General features: G+C 34.9%; 2 protein-coding genes across 2 annotated transcripts in view; one reads left to right on the top strand and one right to left on the bottom strand.

Annotated features, from left to right (window-relative positions):
- LOC123875801 (hemicentin-2-like) overlaps nt 1-14,440 on the bottom strand; it is a 357,222-nt gene that overhangs the window by 141,729 nt on the left and 201,053 nt on the right. The gene's annotated exons all lie outside the window — the stretch shown is intronic.
- On the top strand, nt 215-3,952 carry LOC123875797 (toll-like receptor 3). The gene is made up of 2 exons (XM_045921827.1): nt 215-349; nt 1,192-3,952. The coding sequence occupies exons 1-2, from the start codon at nt 325-327 to the stop codon at nt 3,897-3,899; spliced, it is 2,733 nt and encodes a 910-aa protein (XP_045777783.1). The 5' UTR covers nt 215-324; the 3' UTR covers nt 3,900-3,952.

A 14,440-nucleotide genomic window follows, 5' to 3' on the forward strand; every position in this document is an offset into this window, starting at 1 on the left:
TACTGTTTTCATTGTACTCATATTGAAGTATAATATTCAATCCATCTTCACTCATGAAGCTTCTAGGTGTTAGACCTTAGGACAACCCTTGGGACCCTTAGGACCTCAGACAAGTTTAGGACCGGACTTTGTCCCGTGAGAGTTTGACATAGTTTGCGGGACCCTAAACTATTAATATAGTGTTTATTCATATTGCAATCCTTATCACTCATTCAGAGTTTAGGCGATGGCACACCTACTTGTTTCGACATTTCGTCAAATCTGTGGATTTAATTAATAATGTCATAGAATTAATAGGATCTATTGATATAATTCATTTCCAAAATGGAGGACAGGAGTGCTCTTATTTGTAAGTAGATATATATGTATTTTATTGAAAGTATTTTTTAGATAATTGGCTGCAGCTTTTGCTATATAATTATCTTTTGTTCAATTTTTATTATTTTATTTTTGACTCTGATATGTACAAGTTAGCCATTGACTGCGATCTGACTTGGTGGTAAGTGATGATGCAGTCTAAGATGGAAGCGGGCTAACTTGGAAAGAGTATGGTTAATTAAACCCATACCCCTGATCGGTTTCTATACGGCATCGTAATTGGTACTGGAACGCTGAATCGCTTGGTGTCACGGCTTTGCCGGTACGATGGTAACTAGCCACGGCCAAATAGTCCCACCAGAGCAAACCAGAGCAGAGACAATTTGGAAATTATAAGTTACCAAATTCCCTCTACCAGGAATCGAACCTGGATCCTTCCACTTATAAGACAACAGCGCTCACTAATGCGCCAGAGGGGTCGCGAAAAATATATGTGTCCCAGTTGTTTACTAATTAAACAGTCAGCTACTTTTGAAATTTTATTTCAAGAACATTACTCGTGATTTTTTAACCCCCGACCCAAAAAGAGGGGTGTTATAAGTTTGACGTGTGTATCTGTGTATCTGTCTGTGGCATCGTAGCTCCTAAACTAATGAACCGATTTTAATTTAGCTTATTTTGTTTGGAAGGTGGTTTGATCGAGAGTGTTCTTAGCTATGATCCTAGAAAATTGGTTCAGCTGTTTGACAGTTATCAGCTCTTTTCTAGTTACTGTAACCTTCACTTGTCGGGGGTGTTATAAATTTTTAATTTAGACTTGTTTCAGTTTGCACATGTTAGGCCTTTAGACATGAAAATATTTTGAAATTTCAGATTTCCTTGTCACCACTTCAGTTTTTTTGGGCGTACATCCAACACATATCTGCGACATCGAAGATAGAGTCTCGAACTGTATTTTCACAGTTGTTTGTGAAATCTATGCTGGAAGTGCTTCAATCTCAAGTTGTAGCTCCGAGCCTTATGTCACGTTTGTCATAAAGAAATCTACGGCCAACATTCTCAGTGCAGGCTTTTTTGGAGCAACCAATTTTGACTCAAGAGTGAGAGTTATTAATGCAAGTGAAAATAATTGGAACACTATTGCAGAATCAGTTTTCAGGTACTACTCTAAAGTTCAACACATGGATATTTCGAATAACAGGATTAAAGATGTGCAAAATATGGCATTTAAAAATTTGATATACCTCGAATCACTCAATTTATCGAGAAACGAAATCAGTTATCTTGGAGTGAGCTCACTATACACGCATGACAACAAAGATTCAGAAATAGTTTCGTTGGACCTTTCCTACAATAATTTAGAATACCTACAAAGTGGCTTGTTTAAATACATGAATAAAATAAAACAGTTAGACCTGAAATGCAACAAGATAAATGACTTGCCCGACGATGTGTTTATGAACTTAAGAAACTTAACAAGATTGGACTTACAAAATAATAATTTAACAGCGTTTAATATGACTTTGATTAATTTTAAATCTTTGGAATACTTGGATGCGTCAATGAATAACCTTATACGGTTGTCTGGATATGAATTAAATAGATTAACATCTTTAATTTCAGCAAACTTCTCTAACAATGTTATTGAAACATTGGATTCTAATTGTTTCAATCAAGCTTTTAACTTAGAAGTTTTAGACCTTAAAAATAACAAAATAAAGTCAGTTATAGAAAACATAATGCTAATTAACAACGTCAAGTTAAGATATTTAGATTTTGAAACTAATTCTATCACTACGATAGAAGATAATGCTTTTAAGCATAACAATCTCAACTATTTGAATTTAGAACAAAATAATATATCAGGACCAATTACGGAGTCAACATTTGCCGGTTTGACAAATATAAATGAACTTAGATTGAATGATCAAAGTATTACATCACTAAAAGCTGGTGCTTTTTCAGACATGGCAGCTTTAAGAGTTCTTAACCTTAGCAGAAATAACATATCAAGCATTGATAGTTCCTGTTTTGGTTTAATGAAAAATTTAAGTATTTTAGATCTATCACATAATTCCATATCGGATCTACTTTTTATTAAAAACTCATTGATGAATTTAACAGAATTGATACTGAACAACAATAAACTATTAAAAATAAGTTCGCATCAATTTGCTAATCAGACTCAGTTAAAGAAACTAGATCTATCTATGAATAGCATCAAAACTATTGAAAGTTTTTCTTTGCCACTTGAAAATTTACAATATTTAAATGTAACGGGAAATTATTTAACAGGAACAATAGAACCAGATACTTTTAGTCCAGCTAAATATTTGAGATATTTGGATTTAAGCAACTTTAATTTGAATAAAGTAAACAATATGTCATTTGTTAATTTGCCAGTGTTAGCGCGAATGAATCTCTCCCACAATAAAATAGAAAATATAGAATTTAATAACTTTATTGGTGTAAATAATTTGTATTCCTTAGATCTTTCTCACAATCAGCTTCAAACGTTAGAACTGACAAATGAATTAAATAATTTGAAGTCTCTGTATTTAAACAACAATAATTTGAAATGTCTCCCAAAAGTTAATGTCTCTAGTGTTCTGTATTTAGATTTATCCTACAACAGTATTGCAAACGTGTCCGACACATTTTTCAAAAAATTACAAAATCTTAAAGCGTTACATATGTCCTATAATAAAATAACACGTTTTAACAATAATCATACGAATTCCCTAGCAGAACTTACAGACTTAAGTTTGTCTCATAATGAAATAAGTAGTATAAATTTAAGTTTTTTTAAGGAGTTAATTAGTTTGGACATAAGTGATAATAGATTCAACAAAATTGACAAACATTTCTTAAAATATATGGATAACTTACAAGCTTTGGATTTTAGCAAAAATAATATCACAGAGCTACCACCGGGGACATTTCAGAATATAAAGATTTTGAAAATGCTCAATTTATCATCAAATCATCTATCCAACTTAAGATATGGCAGTTTCAGAGGATTGCATAGAACTGAAGTGTTAGATTTATCTAAAAACGATATAACAGAACTAGATGTGGATATTTTTCATGAATGCGTAGAACTCAAGAAACTAATCATAGATTACAACCATATTAAATATATAGATTTTGAGAGATTATTATTTGTCACCCCAAAATTGAGTTCAATAAGTTTGGGAGGAAATCCTGTATCCTGTAAAGAGATTGTCCGAAATATGAGATCGGTTAATCACACTTTTTTCCGTTCGATGGAAGTGACATCAATGGATAAGATATATCACGAAGACAACGTTCACGGAATTAAGTGTGGTAATGCCAATAAAAGCGTCACTCCACACAACACTAGATCTAAGGACAAAGAAGCTAGTTCTCCACAACATTCATCAGCCTTAGTATATTTTATTTGGTGTGCAGTCATAATAATCATTATTATTTTAGTATTAATAGGATTTATTTATTTTAAGTATTACAGGAATCAAAACAGCGATAATTTTAATGCTTTACGGTTACGGAGATCATTAGAACTCAGTGATTCTAACATTGACAATGATTTATTAAGTTAGATTTTTATTTTATTTTGTTAAAGCTTCTAATAAATAAATGTTTTATAATTTTGTGTCTTTTCTCATTAGTGTCTTTAAAACGCAATATCATAGAAGATTTTCCCTCGATTAGTACAATCTATTTTGTGTGCTGCTCAAACAAATAATGCACAAGTGTAAATTAAAAATTTATAACACCCCCGACAAGTGAAGGTTACAGTAACTAAAAAAGAGCTGATAACTTTCAAACGGCTGAACCAATTTTCTTGGATGGAACCTTTCAAACAAAAAAAAAACTAAATTAAAATCGGTTCATTAGTTTAGGAGCTACGATGCCACAGACAGATACACAGATACACACGTCAAACTTATAACACCCCTCTTTTTGGGTCGGGGGTTAATAAATAGATTAGGTGTACAATACTGTAGTACTTTATTTTGATCTATCTCGTAGGGTTCAGCGTTTGCAATGTAAGTGCAAAAAAAAATGTGTTTATTTACAACATCACATTAGAAACCTCTAAAATTATCAGTGTTTCTCTACTATATTATGCATGTGTTACACATATAAACCTTGCTCTTGAATCACTCTATCTATTAAAAAAAATTGCATCAAAATCCGTTGGATAGTTTTAAAGATCTAAGCATAGGTACATAGGGACAGTCATCGGGAAGCGATTTTGTTTTATACTATGCAGTGATAAAATATAATTTTATTATATTAAAATATTAGTAAAAAAAGACGCGGACGCAATGCTCAGTTTCGAAATAAAACGCTCACAAGTCGGACCAAAACAATGAAATAGCGAAAAAAATCGAAAGGGAAACATTTTTTCCTTCGATGCCACATTTGTCACGGTCTAAGTACGAAGGTTCGCAAACATTTGCCTTGCTCTGTTAACACGCTCGGAATTGCGGACGAAATTCTATATAGAGACAATTTTATTCGTAAACAGCGTTTTGGCTGACACTTGCCGAATGTATGGTGCAATGTCACTATATACTTTACTAGGTGATACCGGCAACTTTGTTCGCGTGGATTTAGGTTTTTTCAAAATCCCGTGGGAACGTTAATTCAGGGTATGACTATCTCCACTAAACTTCAACCAAATCCGTCCAGTAGATTTTGCGTGAAAGAGTAACAAACATACACACACACACTTACATACACACAAACTTTCGCGTTTATAATATTAATGTTATAAAAACATTACAAATGTCCAAGTATGTTAACTCTGTTTGTTATCTTTACAAGGCAAAACCGTTGAATCGATCTTGAAAAAGTTTAAAGGGTCGCGTCGGTAGGTAAAGTGATAGCTGGTTTCTACTACAACCCGGCATTCAAAATTTAAATATGCCAGATCCTTTTTTAAGGACCTGTCTCCTGTCTTGTGGAGTCCACGGGTGACCGGAGGTCTGGCAGTTACCTTGGTCAGCATATTAGTCTGGCCATTCAACGAGGTAACGCAGCCAGCATTCTGGGCACCATGCCTCGTTACAGTGATTTGGATGACATTTTCGTTTTATAATTTTTATATTTAAGTATTTTTAGTATTTGTGAATATTGGTTTTAAATAATAAAAAAAAAAAATATTAGCTAATTATGAATAACATGTTTTCCAAAAAAATTAAATTCATTTCTTTCATGTAGGTCAACTTGTGGCACTTATGCTACGTCAGATCAATACCATTAGTTTGGAAAGAAAATTCTACTGAGAAAAGCCAGCTGTTTTTTTTTGCCTAATGCACCCACCACACTCAATGGACTGAAGCCTTAGCTGTAACCGTCATTCCTCCCGCATGGTTTAGTCCAGAGACTCTTTATGTCAAACGGTATTTTAAAGCCATACAATGTTATGTATAAACATTTTTTACCATGTTGTATACCAAAATCTACTTACTTATAACACGCGAGAACTTTTTCGCGAACAACACAATAATATAGACCATCAATCATCTCGAACATCGAGGTCGGTTTTTTCGAATATTTCGCACTTGACGTGAAATATGCCTGAATAATTTGTGACTACCTATAGCCCAAGCACAATCAGCACGACAACGTGACTCTCATGAGCTTTTTATCGACAAAGCGTTGCAAATGCGAGAGAGAACCTTGTCAGCCGCGAATGATGGCATTGGCGGTATTAACTCAGTCGTCCCGACTAACGACGTTTTGGTCTTCAGCACAACCCTTATAGCTCGTTCAAACAAGCTGCGTAAGCGTAGACGTAGCGTGTACCATTGCGTTGTAATGTATGGAACTCTATGAAACATGGCACACCGCTTGCGTAAAGCGGGGACGTATGCGTAATCCAATGTGTTAGGGGTCTACGTGCGTCACTACGCACGTGCCACGTGTACGCAATTGGTGTGAATCGGCCTTTACTATTAGACAACTGAAAAATGTTATTACAATGTAAAGGATTATTTAAATGATTAGAAAGCTTGGGATTTGCCACACAGCTTTGATAGTTCTAATAAGTATAGGTAAATGATTTTGTAAAGTGGTAATGATAAAATAGAATACCCGGCTGAGTTTGTTGTGGGCTCTTCTCAGGCATGGGCGCGTTTGGAACCCTCGTAGCTTTATTAATTAATTATCACCACTATATCATCTTACAAATCTAACAATTTGACCATCAAAAGGTGTACAATAGTACCTACTTTGAATAAATTATTTTTAGTTTCGAGATGCTCGTAAAGATCAACTGTCGAATTTCTTACTGGTTCTTCTCGGTAGAAAGGGCATTCCAAACCAGTGATAGATTCACTTACGATTCAAAATCACTTTTGAAAGTTATTAGTTAGTAAAAGAAAATAAAAAAACCATTCCATTTCTATTTCTATTTCATGACTTTATCAAGTACTAAAGTCAGTAACTTCTTACCTTGTACAATTCAAACTGGAATCGATATTGACTCCTAAGTAAGCGCCATTTCGAATGCTAATGTAAATTCGTTACTGAGAACTCTTGTTAATGTAGTCGAAGTTTAATCGAACTGGGTACCCTTCGATGTAACTTAAGCTTTATAAATAGTCATTATGCTTATTGCAATATATTAATATTAATATATTAAAATCTTCTAAGCGTACGGAATATAAGATTTAATAGAAAGAAATATAAGAATGGCAGGTTGGAAGTGGAAGGCAGTTAGTAGCCAACGTTGTTGGTAATAGTAGCAACTACCTATAAAAGGCGCAAGAAATACTATATTTTTCAAGTCTGAAAGCGTTTCAGGTAAGTAACAAGATTCACCCGCAGCGGGTTGTCTAATCCATACTTAATATTATAAATGCGAAAGTGTGTCTGTCGGTCTGTCTGTCTGCTACCTTTTCACGGGCCAACAGTTTAACTGATTCTGACGAAATTTGGTACAGGATTAGCTTATATCTCGAGGACGGACATAGGCTACTTTTTATCCCGGAAAATCAAAGAGTTCCCACGGAATTCTTAAAAACACATCCGCTTAACCGATTTGTATGAAATTTGGTACCGAGGTGGCTTACCTCCCTGTAATTGACATAGGCAACTTTTTATCCCGGAAAATCAAACCATTCCCACGGGATCTTTAAAAACCTAAATCCACGCGGACGAAGTCGCGAGCATCCTCTAGTAATGTTATAATTTCGTTGTCATCGATGCTGCTGACTTCACTTGTATTTTCAGTATTGAAAAATGTTTCTTTTGCATCTGATCCTACGGCATTTTCAAATGCTAATGTTATTTCGATACCATTAATCTTACGCTATTACGTAATAACCTTTGGTATACGTGCGCCGTTAAGTATATCGTTGACCTATTGATGGTTCGACGACATTATGAAGTTCTTAGTATGATAAGTACATACTTAGTAAGTTCTTGCCTTGTACGGTTGGCTTCAGAATTCGAGTAGCAATTCCGCGAAACTATTGCATCAAAAACCTTTCGCACTTATGACCTTTTTCTATAAATACACACACCTAACGCATGTGCATAACCGTGCCACGTGAATATAATCATTAAGGTGCTTAACGACTTACGGCCTTTGACTGTACATTTCAGACGTGAATCGATATTGAGTATCAAGTTAGCTCCATTCCAAATGCTAATGTAAATTCGATACTCAACTGTCGTTATTGTAGTCTAAGCTTAATCCAACTCTAATGCCTTCATTGAAACGTATTTAACTTTTTATTCGGTCTTTCAACAGGAGTTTTATTGTATATTGTTTATTTTTATAACTTGTTTTAGTGTGTTTACTAAGTATTTAACCGATCAATCTTTACGTAGTCGATCACTTGAGTGTAATTTTGAATTGAGTGTAAAGTAAAATGAACCTTAACACGTGTATTACTGTCGACGAGCCTTGCCCACGTAACTTTGAAACTACACATTTTGCGGAAATCTGGCAAACTAAAAAAATTAATTAAATTAATTGGTAATTTAAAAAAAAAATATATATACACATAGGTATTTGTTTTGCTTGCTTGCTTTATGTCTATTAAAAAAAATGAGCACCAAATAACATTTTGTATGGAAATCGCTGGGAAGCCCGCTTGGAAAACTTAAGGTAACTTTCCCTCAGCTGGCTGGCTGGCTTACGACTGGCTGGCTGGCTTCCGGGAGGGGGGATGCGTAAATTCCTCAGCGTTAAAAAAAAGCTAGGTAAACTTATGTATATTCAAAAATAGGTTTGTTTCCACGAATCTATAATTTATCTTTATCAATAGCATCAATTTCAATTCAATCGTCAGTGATACACGCTCTCTAAGAGGATTGAAATCACGGCGATTTTCCTCTCCCGTGGGAATGAGCCCTTAGTTTGGTGAATAAATCCCAGTAAAAACCAAAGGTAAAGCTCAAGTTTCATTAGCGACGGTCCAGCGGTTTGCGGTTGGAACGGACAGAAAGAAAGAATGTTAGGATGAAAAGTTGGATTGGAAAAAGAGGTCAACCGACTGAGGTCCTATTTTTGTATTCATTAACGAGTCATTAAGAGATCCAGCTTTGCATTCATCAGGCCACAAGATAGTGTCATGACTTGTATATTTTTTATCCCCTTAATAAGTATCTCCAATCAGTCCAATATCTCAACCCATCTTTTTGTAGTCCTGTGTACTATAAACAGATGAGTTGAGCTGAAAACGAAGGAATCAGTGATCCAATTAAATCATTTTTAACCCCCGACCCAAAAAGAGGGGTGTTATAAGTTTGACGTGTGTATCTGTGTATCTGTGTGTCTGTGTATCTGTGTATCTGTGTATCTGTGTATCTGTGTATCTGTCTGTGGCATCGTAGCGCCTAAACGAATGAACCGATTTTAATTTAGTTTTTTTTGTTTGAAAGGTGGCTTGATCGAGAGTGTTCTTAGCTATAATCTAAAAAAATTGGTTCAGCCGTTTAAGAGTTATCAGCTCTTTTCTAGTTTTCTTGTAGAAAATAAGGTTAGATAACCGTTAGGTTCATAATATTATGTCAATATACAAATGTCAAGCTGTCAAGATAGACGTTGCCTAAATACATAATTATTTATTTGAAAATGATGTTTTGGAAAACTCAAATACTTTGGATCGTCGGGGGTGTTATAAATTTTTAATTTACACTTGTAACTACATTTATCAAAAAACCTGCGTCTCCCCTGGGTGACAGCCTCAGAGCGCCTTTTATTTTATTATTTAACTTAATTTTTGGTGTATATTTGAAATTATTTAGAAATTTTCTTGCAGTTTAGGTAAAACACTATCATAAAAAACCTACCAAGTGCGAGTCTGACTTGCGCACCGAGGGTTCCGTACTCAGGTATTTTTTTCTATATTTTGCACGATATATCAAAAACTATTATGCGTAAAATAAATAAAAATCAGTTTTAGAATGTACAGGTATAGCCCTTTTATAATATGATACACCACTTGATATAGTGATCTTACTTTGAAAATCGAAACTCATTTTTTTTTGTGATGTAACCACAAATTCACGGTTTTCAAATTTCCCCATTACTTGTGCTATAAGACCTGCTAACTTGCCAAATTGCATGACTCTATGTCAACTTCAAGTACCCTATAGGTTTTCTTGACAGACGCGATAGATGGACAGACGGACAAATAGATAGACAGACAGACATACAGACAACAAAGTGATCCTATAAGGGTTACGTTTTTCCTTTTGAGATATGCAACCCTAAAAAAAGACAAAGACGACAGGATGAGTAAATATAACGACCTTTTGACTTTTGAAAATTTATTTACTTATTCATATTCATTCTACAAGGTTCTTAAAATTACTTAGGTACTTCTAAAGTTGGTTACCAATCCATTTACCAACTTGGGTCAACGTTGCTTTACGAGCAATCGATTGATAATGAATGCTTTCTCCACATTGGGTGCTAAAAAATACCACACCCAAAAACATACGGGTGTATGGGTCATGTGATAAAACATTACATTAGGTAAATCTGACGTATAAATCGGATACACTTTAAGTATTCGATCCCTCTCGTTCAATACGGGATAAGAGGGATTCGATGCCCGAATCCATTCGCATCAATCAACTTTGACTGGCTAAAGCTAATTTAACACACAAACGTACTTACATTTCAAAAGGAATTTCAGAAGGCCTGATGGGCTTATACTATGTAAAATATAGTAACTTTGCATAAGTACGTAATGGAAATGTGGCGCAGTATTACAAAGATTTCGAATTAACATCAACTAATAGGTTTTTTTCGCCTTACTTTATTATTAGAACTTATTAGAACAATGAATCTAAAACTAAAAACCTTAAACAAGTGTAAATTAAAAATTTATAACATCCCCGACAAGTGAAGGTTGCAGCAACTCGAACACCCTCGATCAAGTCACCTTTCAAACAAAAAAAACTAAATTAAAATCGGTTCATTAGTTTAGGAGCTACGATGCCGCAGACAGATGCACAGATACACACGTCAAACTTATAACACCCCTTTTTTAATCCAAGAAGATTGTTTCAGCCGTTTGAAAGTTATCAGCTCTTTTCTAGTTACTGTAACCTTCACTTGTCGGGGGTGTTATAAATTTTTACTTTACACTTGTTTATTGTATAGGTAAATTCAATGTATCGAGCTCATGAGTATCTTGGAAAAGTTCGACTGAAGTTACATCAATGTTTTACATTCAAGGAATACCGACTACAAAATTAAGCAAAAGCCGTAGGTAACTTATTACTTAATCAAAACTTGGCTTTGATACAAGTTGTGAATGTCTATCCATTTTAACGGGAATTCTGTTATAATTTGTTGCCTAACTGGAGGGATCTATCTTTGCAATGTTTCAATACGCTCGTTTAGTTCAACTTTTGGAAAACTCGAGTACAGAATAAGTTGACTTTACTTTACTTGGCCGACTATTTTATGTGAAAATATCTTTATTATCTCTATCATTACAAAATTGGCTGATTTCCATCTCATTAACATATAACTACAATATAAGATGATTTCTTTATATCAAAACTCAATAAGTAAGGTTTATTTTTTCATTTAATTCAAATCAGAATCAGAATCAGAAGTGTTTATTTGCTAGAATATGGTAAAATATAGATTGTTCTTAAAAATTAGGTAGAATCGCATATTCTGCCAAGCATAATATCAAGGGCATCAAGGGTTGATTTATTAAAAATACTTAGTTTCAAATTATTTAAATAACCTTATGTTTTTGTTACAAGCAATAATACTACTACAATATAACAATAAACTGTACAAATACTAGAAAAGGGAAATTGTAATCTATTTGTGTGATTGTTACATTTTCGCGGTTGACAAAAATAGGTCCTAAATACCTAGCATCATTAGGAAACGGAATTAAAGTACATATTAATCCCGAAAAAAAAAATTAACATTGGTTTCTTTTAAAGCCTTAAACCATTTAAAGATAGTAAGTATCTACTGAAATATGTATAAGTTTCTAACATCCAAAAACAATAGTTATCTACTTATCGACGGCTTAGAGTGAAAACCTCGTAAGTGTAAAAGAAGTAACTTTTCAGGAGGAAGAAAAAACTGCGTGCTGTAAAATTAGAAGCGAGTACTTACGAGTTTCTCATTTAATGTCATAGATGGCGTTACGAGTATCGAATGAACAAATTAGTCAGATCAGGATGTGCGTTGCGAGGTTCTCTTCCTAGAAACGCAATAAAATAAATTTGAGCAAAAATGCATTCCCGAGGTTTTCGCTCTAAGACGACGTTATGCTCTCAGTTTTCATCCAAAATTCCTGCACGAGTTAGCCCCGTGTTTTCTTGGCATGATGCCTGCTCTATGTACTGTAACCACATATTTTTATTTATTCAACAAACATACAGGATAACATTGACTTAACTTTCAGAACTTTGTTTGTCGCAGAACCGATGGCTCAGCAGAAGTTCTCTGGAGTAAATACCGCGAACCGGCAAGCGCAGCATAGTCGACCACAACTCGCAGGACAGACGATATTATAATCACACTAGCTGATACCCGCGACTTCGTTCGCGTGGATGTAGGTTTTTTAAAATTCCCGTGGGAATTTTTTGATTTTCCGGGATAAAAAGTAGCCTATGTGCTAATCCATGGTATAATCTATCTCCATTCTAAATTTCAGCCCAATCTGTCCAGTAGTTTTTGCGTGAAGGAGTAACAAACATACACACACACACACACACACACATACAAACTTTCTCCTTTATAATATTAGTGTGATAATACTTTATGTACCGTCTATGTACAAAATGATCACTCTGCAAAGACGTTTTTGTTGCGCCACAATAAAGTGCAATAATTCAGCTCGCTCATCGCTGCAGCCTAAAATTTAATAAACGGTCTCTGTCTATCGCGTAATAAACCTTACTTACCTCTTTCTGATAAGATAGGTATTGAGTTACGCGAGAACTGTAAGAGAGTGTTTCCGTTCACGTATCACATCACACTAATCACACTAATATTATAAAGGAGAAAGTTTGTGTGTGTGTGTGTGTGGGTGTGTGTGTGTGTATGTTTGTTACTCCTTCATGCAAAAACTACTGGACGGATTGGGCTGAAATTTAGAATGGAGATAGATTATACCCTGGATTAGCACAAAGGCTACTTTTTATCCCGGAAAATCAAAGAGTTCCCACAGGAATTTTAAAAAACCTACATCCACGCGAACGAAGTCGCGGGTATCAGCTAGTACTTTATAAAGAAGGTGGCGGGAAGTGGCTAGATGAAGAAAACTGCAGATCAGATGTGCGCTGGGAAAGGCATATTATGTGCAATAGTGGAAGGTTGATGCGATGAATCATATATTTCAATTAGAGTAAAAATAAACTGAAATATCAACGCATCCAAAATTATGCAACTTGATGTAAACACTCTTTCTTCATGCATAATTAAGTAAAAATCCACCATCAGTGAGCATCGCGCTTCAATAGTTACACTAACGGCTGGTTTACATAATGCTAGTTGACCTGGTTAGTAACTGGAACAGCTATTTGCGTACATTGTTCGAATCAAATTTGTCGCGTCGTAGTTAGATATTACTTATGTCTATCTCTGTGCCGATCGTCAAAATCGGTTGAACCGAATGGGCCGTAAAAAGGTAATAGGCTGCAGGTAGACATACTTTCGCATTTATCACATCACATCACACTATAATATTATAAAGGAGAAAGTTTGTATGTGTGTGTGTGTATGTTTGTCACTCCTTCACGCAAAAACTACTAGACGGATTGGGCTGAAATTTAGAATGGACATAGATTATACCCTGGATTAACACATAGGCTACTTTTTATCCCGGAAAATCAAAGAGTTCCCACGGGAATTTTAAAAAACCTACATCCACGCGAACGATGTCGCGGGTATCAGCTAGTAATAATTATTTAGCATGGATTCTACCCGAGCAAAGCCGATGCGGATCAGTTAGTAGTCAGTACGTTTGTACCCAGATTTACACGCCTGTGGTGTTCATACGAATTACTTCAGTAAAACGTCATATTTACATCAATTAATATTTCCCGCGCATGATCGGGTATAGGTAAGTAAATCATACTATATTGATCACTGAGCTAATGGTAAGGTTTTGACATAGCAAGCACCCCTGTCACACGAATGAGACGATGTATCCTTGTAGACGATAAATATATGGTGCACTATGAAACGAAACGGCCACATGGCGGATGCTTGTTGTATCTCGTGTCGTAGAGAGCTATACATATCATCGTCATAACATCACACACACACAAACTTTCTCCTTTATAATATTATATAGTGTGAAGTGTGATAGTGTGATTCTCTTACGTTAACGTAAACGCTGTCTAGTCTCAATTCAGCAGCTCGCACTATGTATACAAGCCTTAAAGTTCTTAGTTCTCCGTTAAAATACACAAACTCGACAAGTGTACCCACTTCTCTTGCAAGCGTTCCCATTTTGTTTATTCTTGCTGAAGGTTTTTATTTATTCAACTGCTATTTCAGAATTATTAAATGTGTTATGTTTATTTATTAAAAGCTTAAAGTATGATTTAAATTAGTAATTTCAGATTACTAACCTCACCTGGACTTACTAATTTAACCATTTTGAGTAACTAACCAATCACAAAC

The sequence above is a fragment of the Maniola jurtina genome, chromosome 20 (genome assembly GCF_905333055.1).
Source record: "Maniola jurtina chromosome 20, ilManJurt1.1, whole genome shotgun sequence".
NCBI lineage: Eukaryota > Metazoa > Arthropoda > Insecta > Lepidoptera > Nymphalidae > Maniola > Maniola jurtina.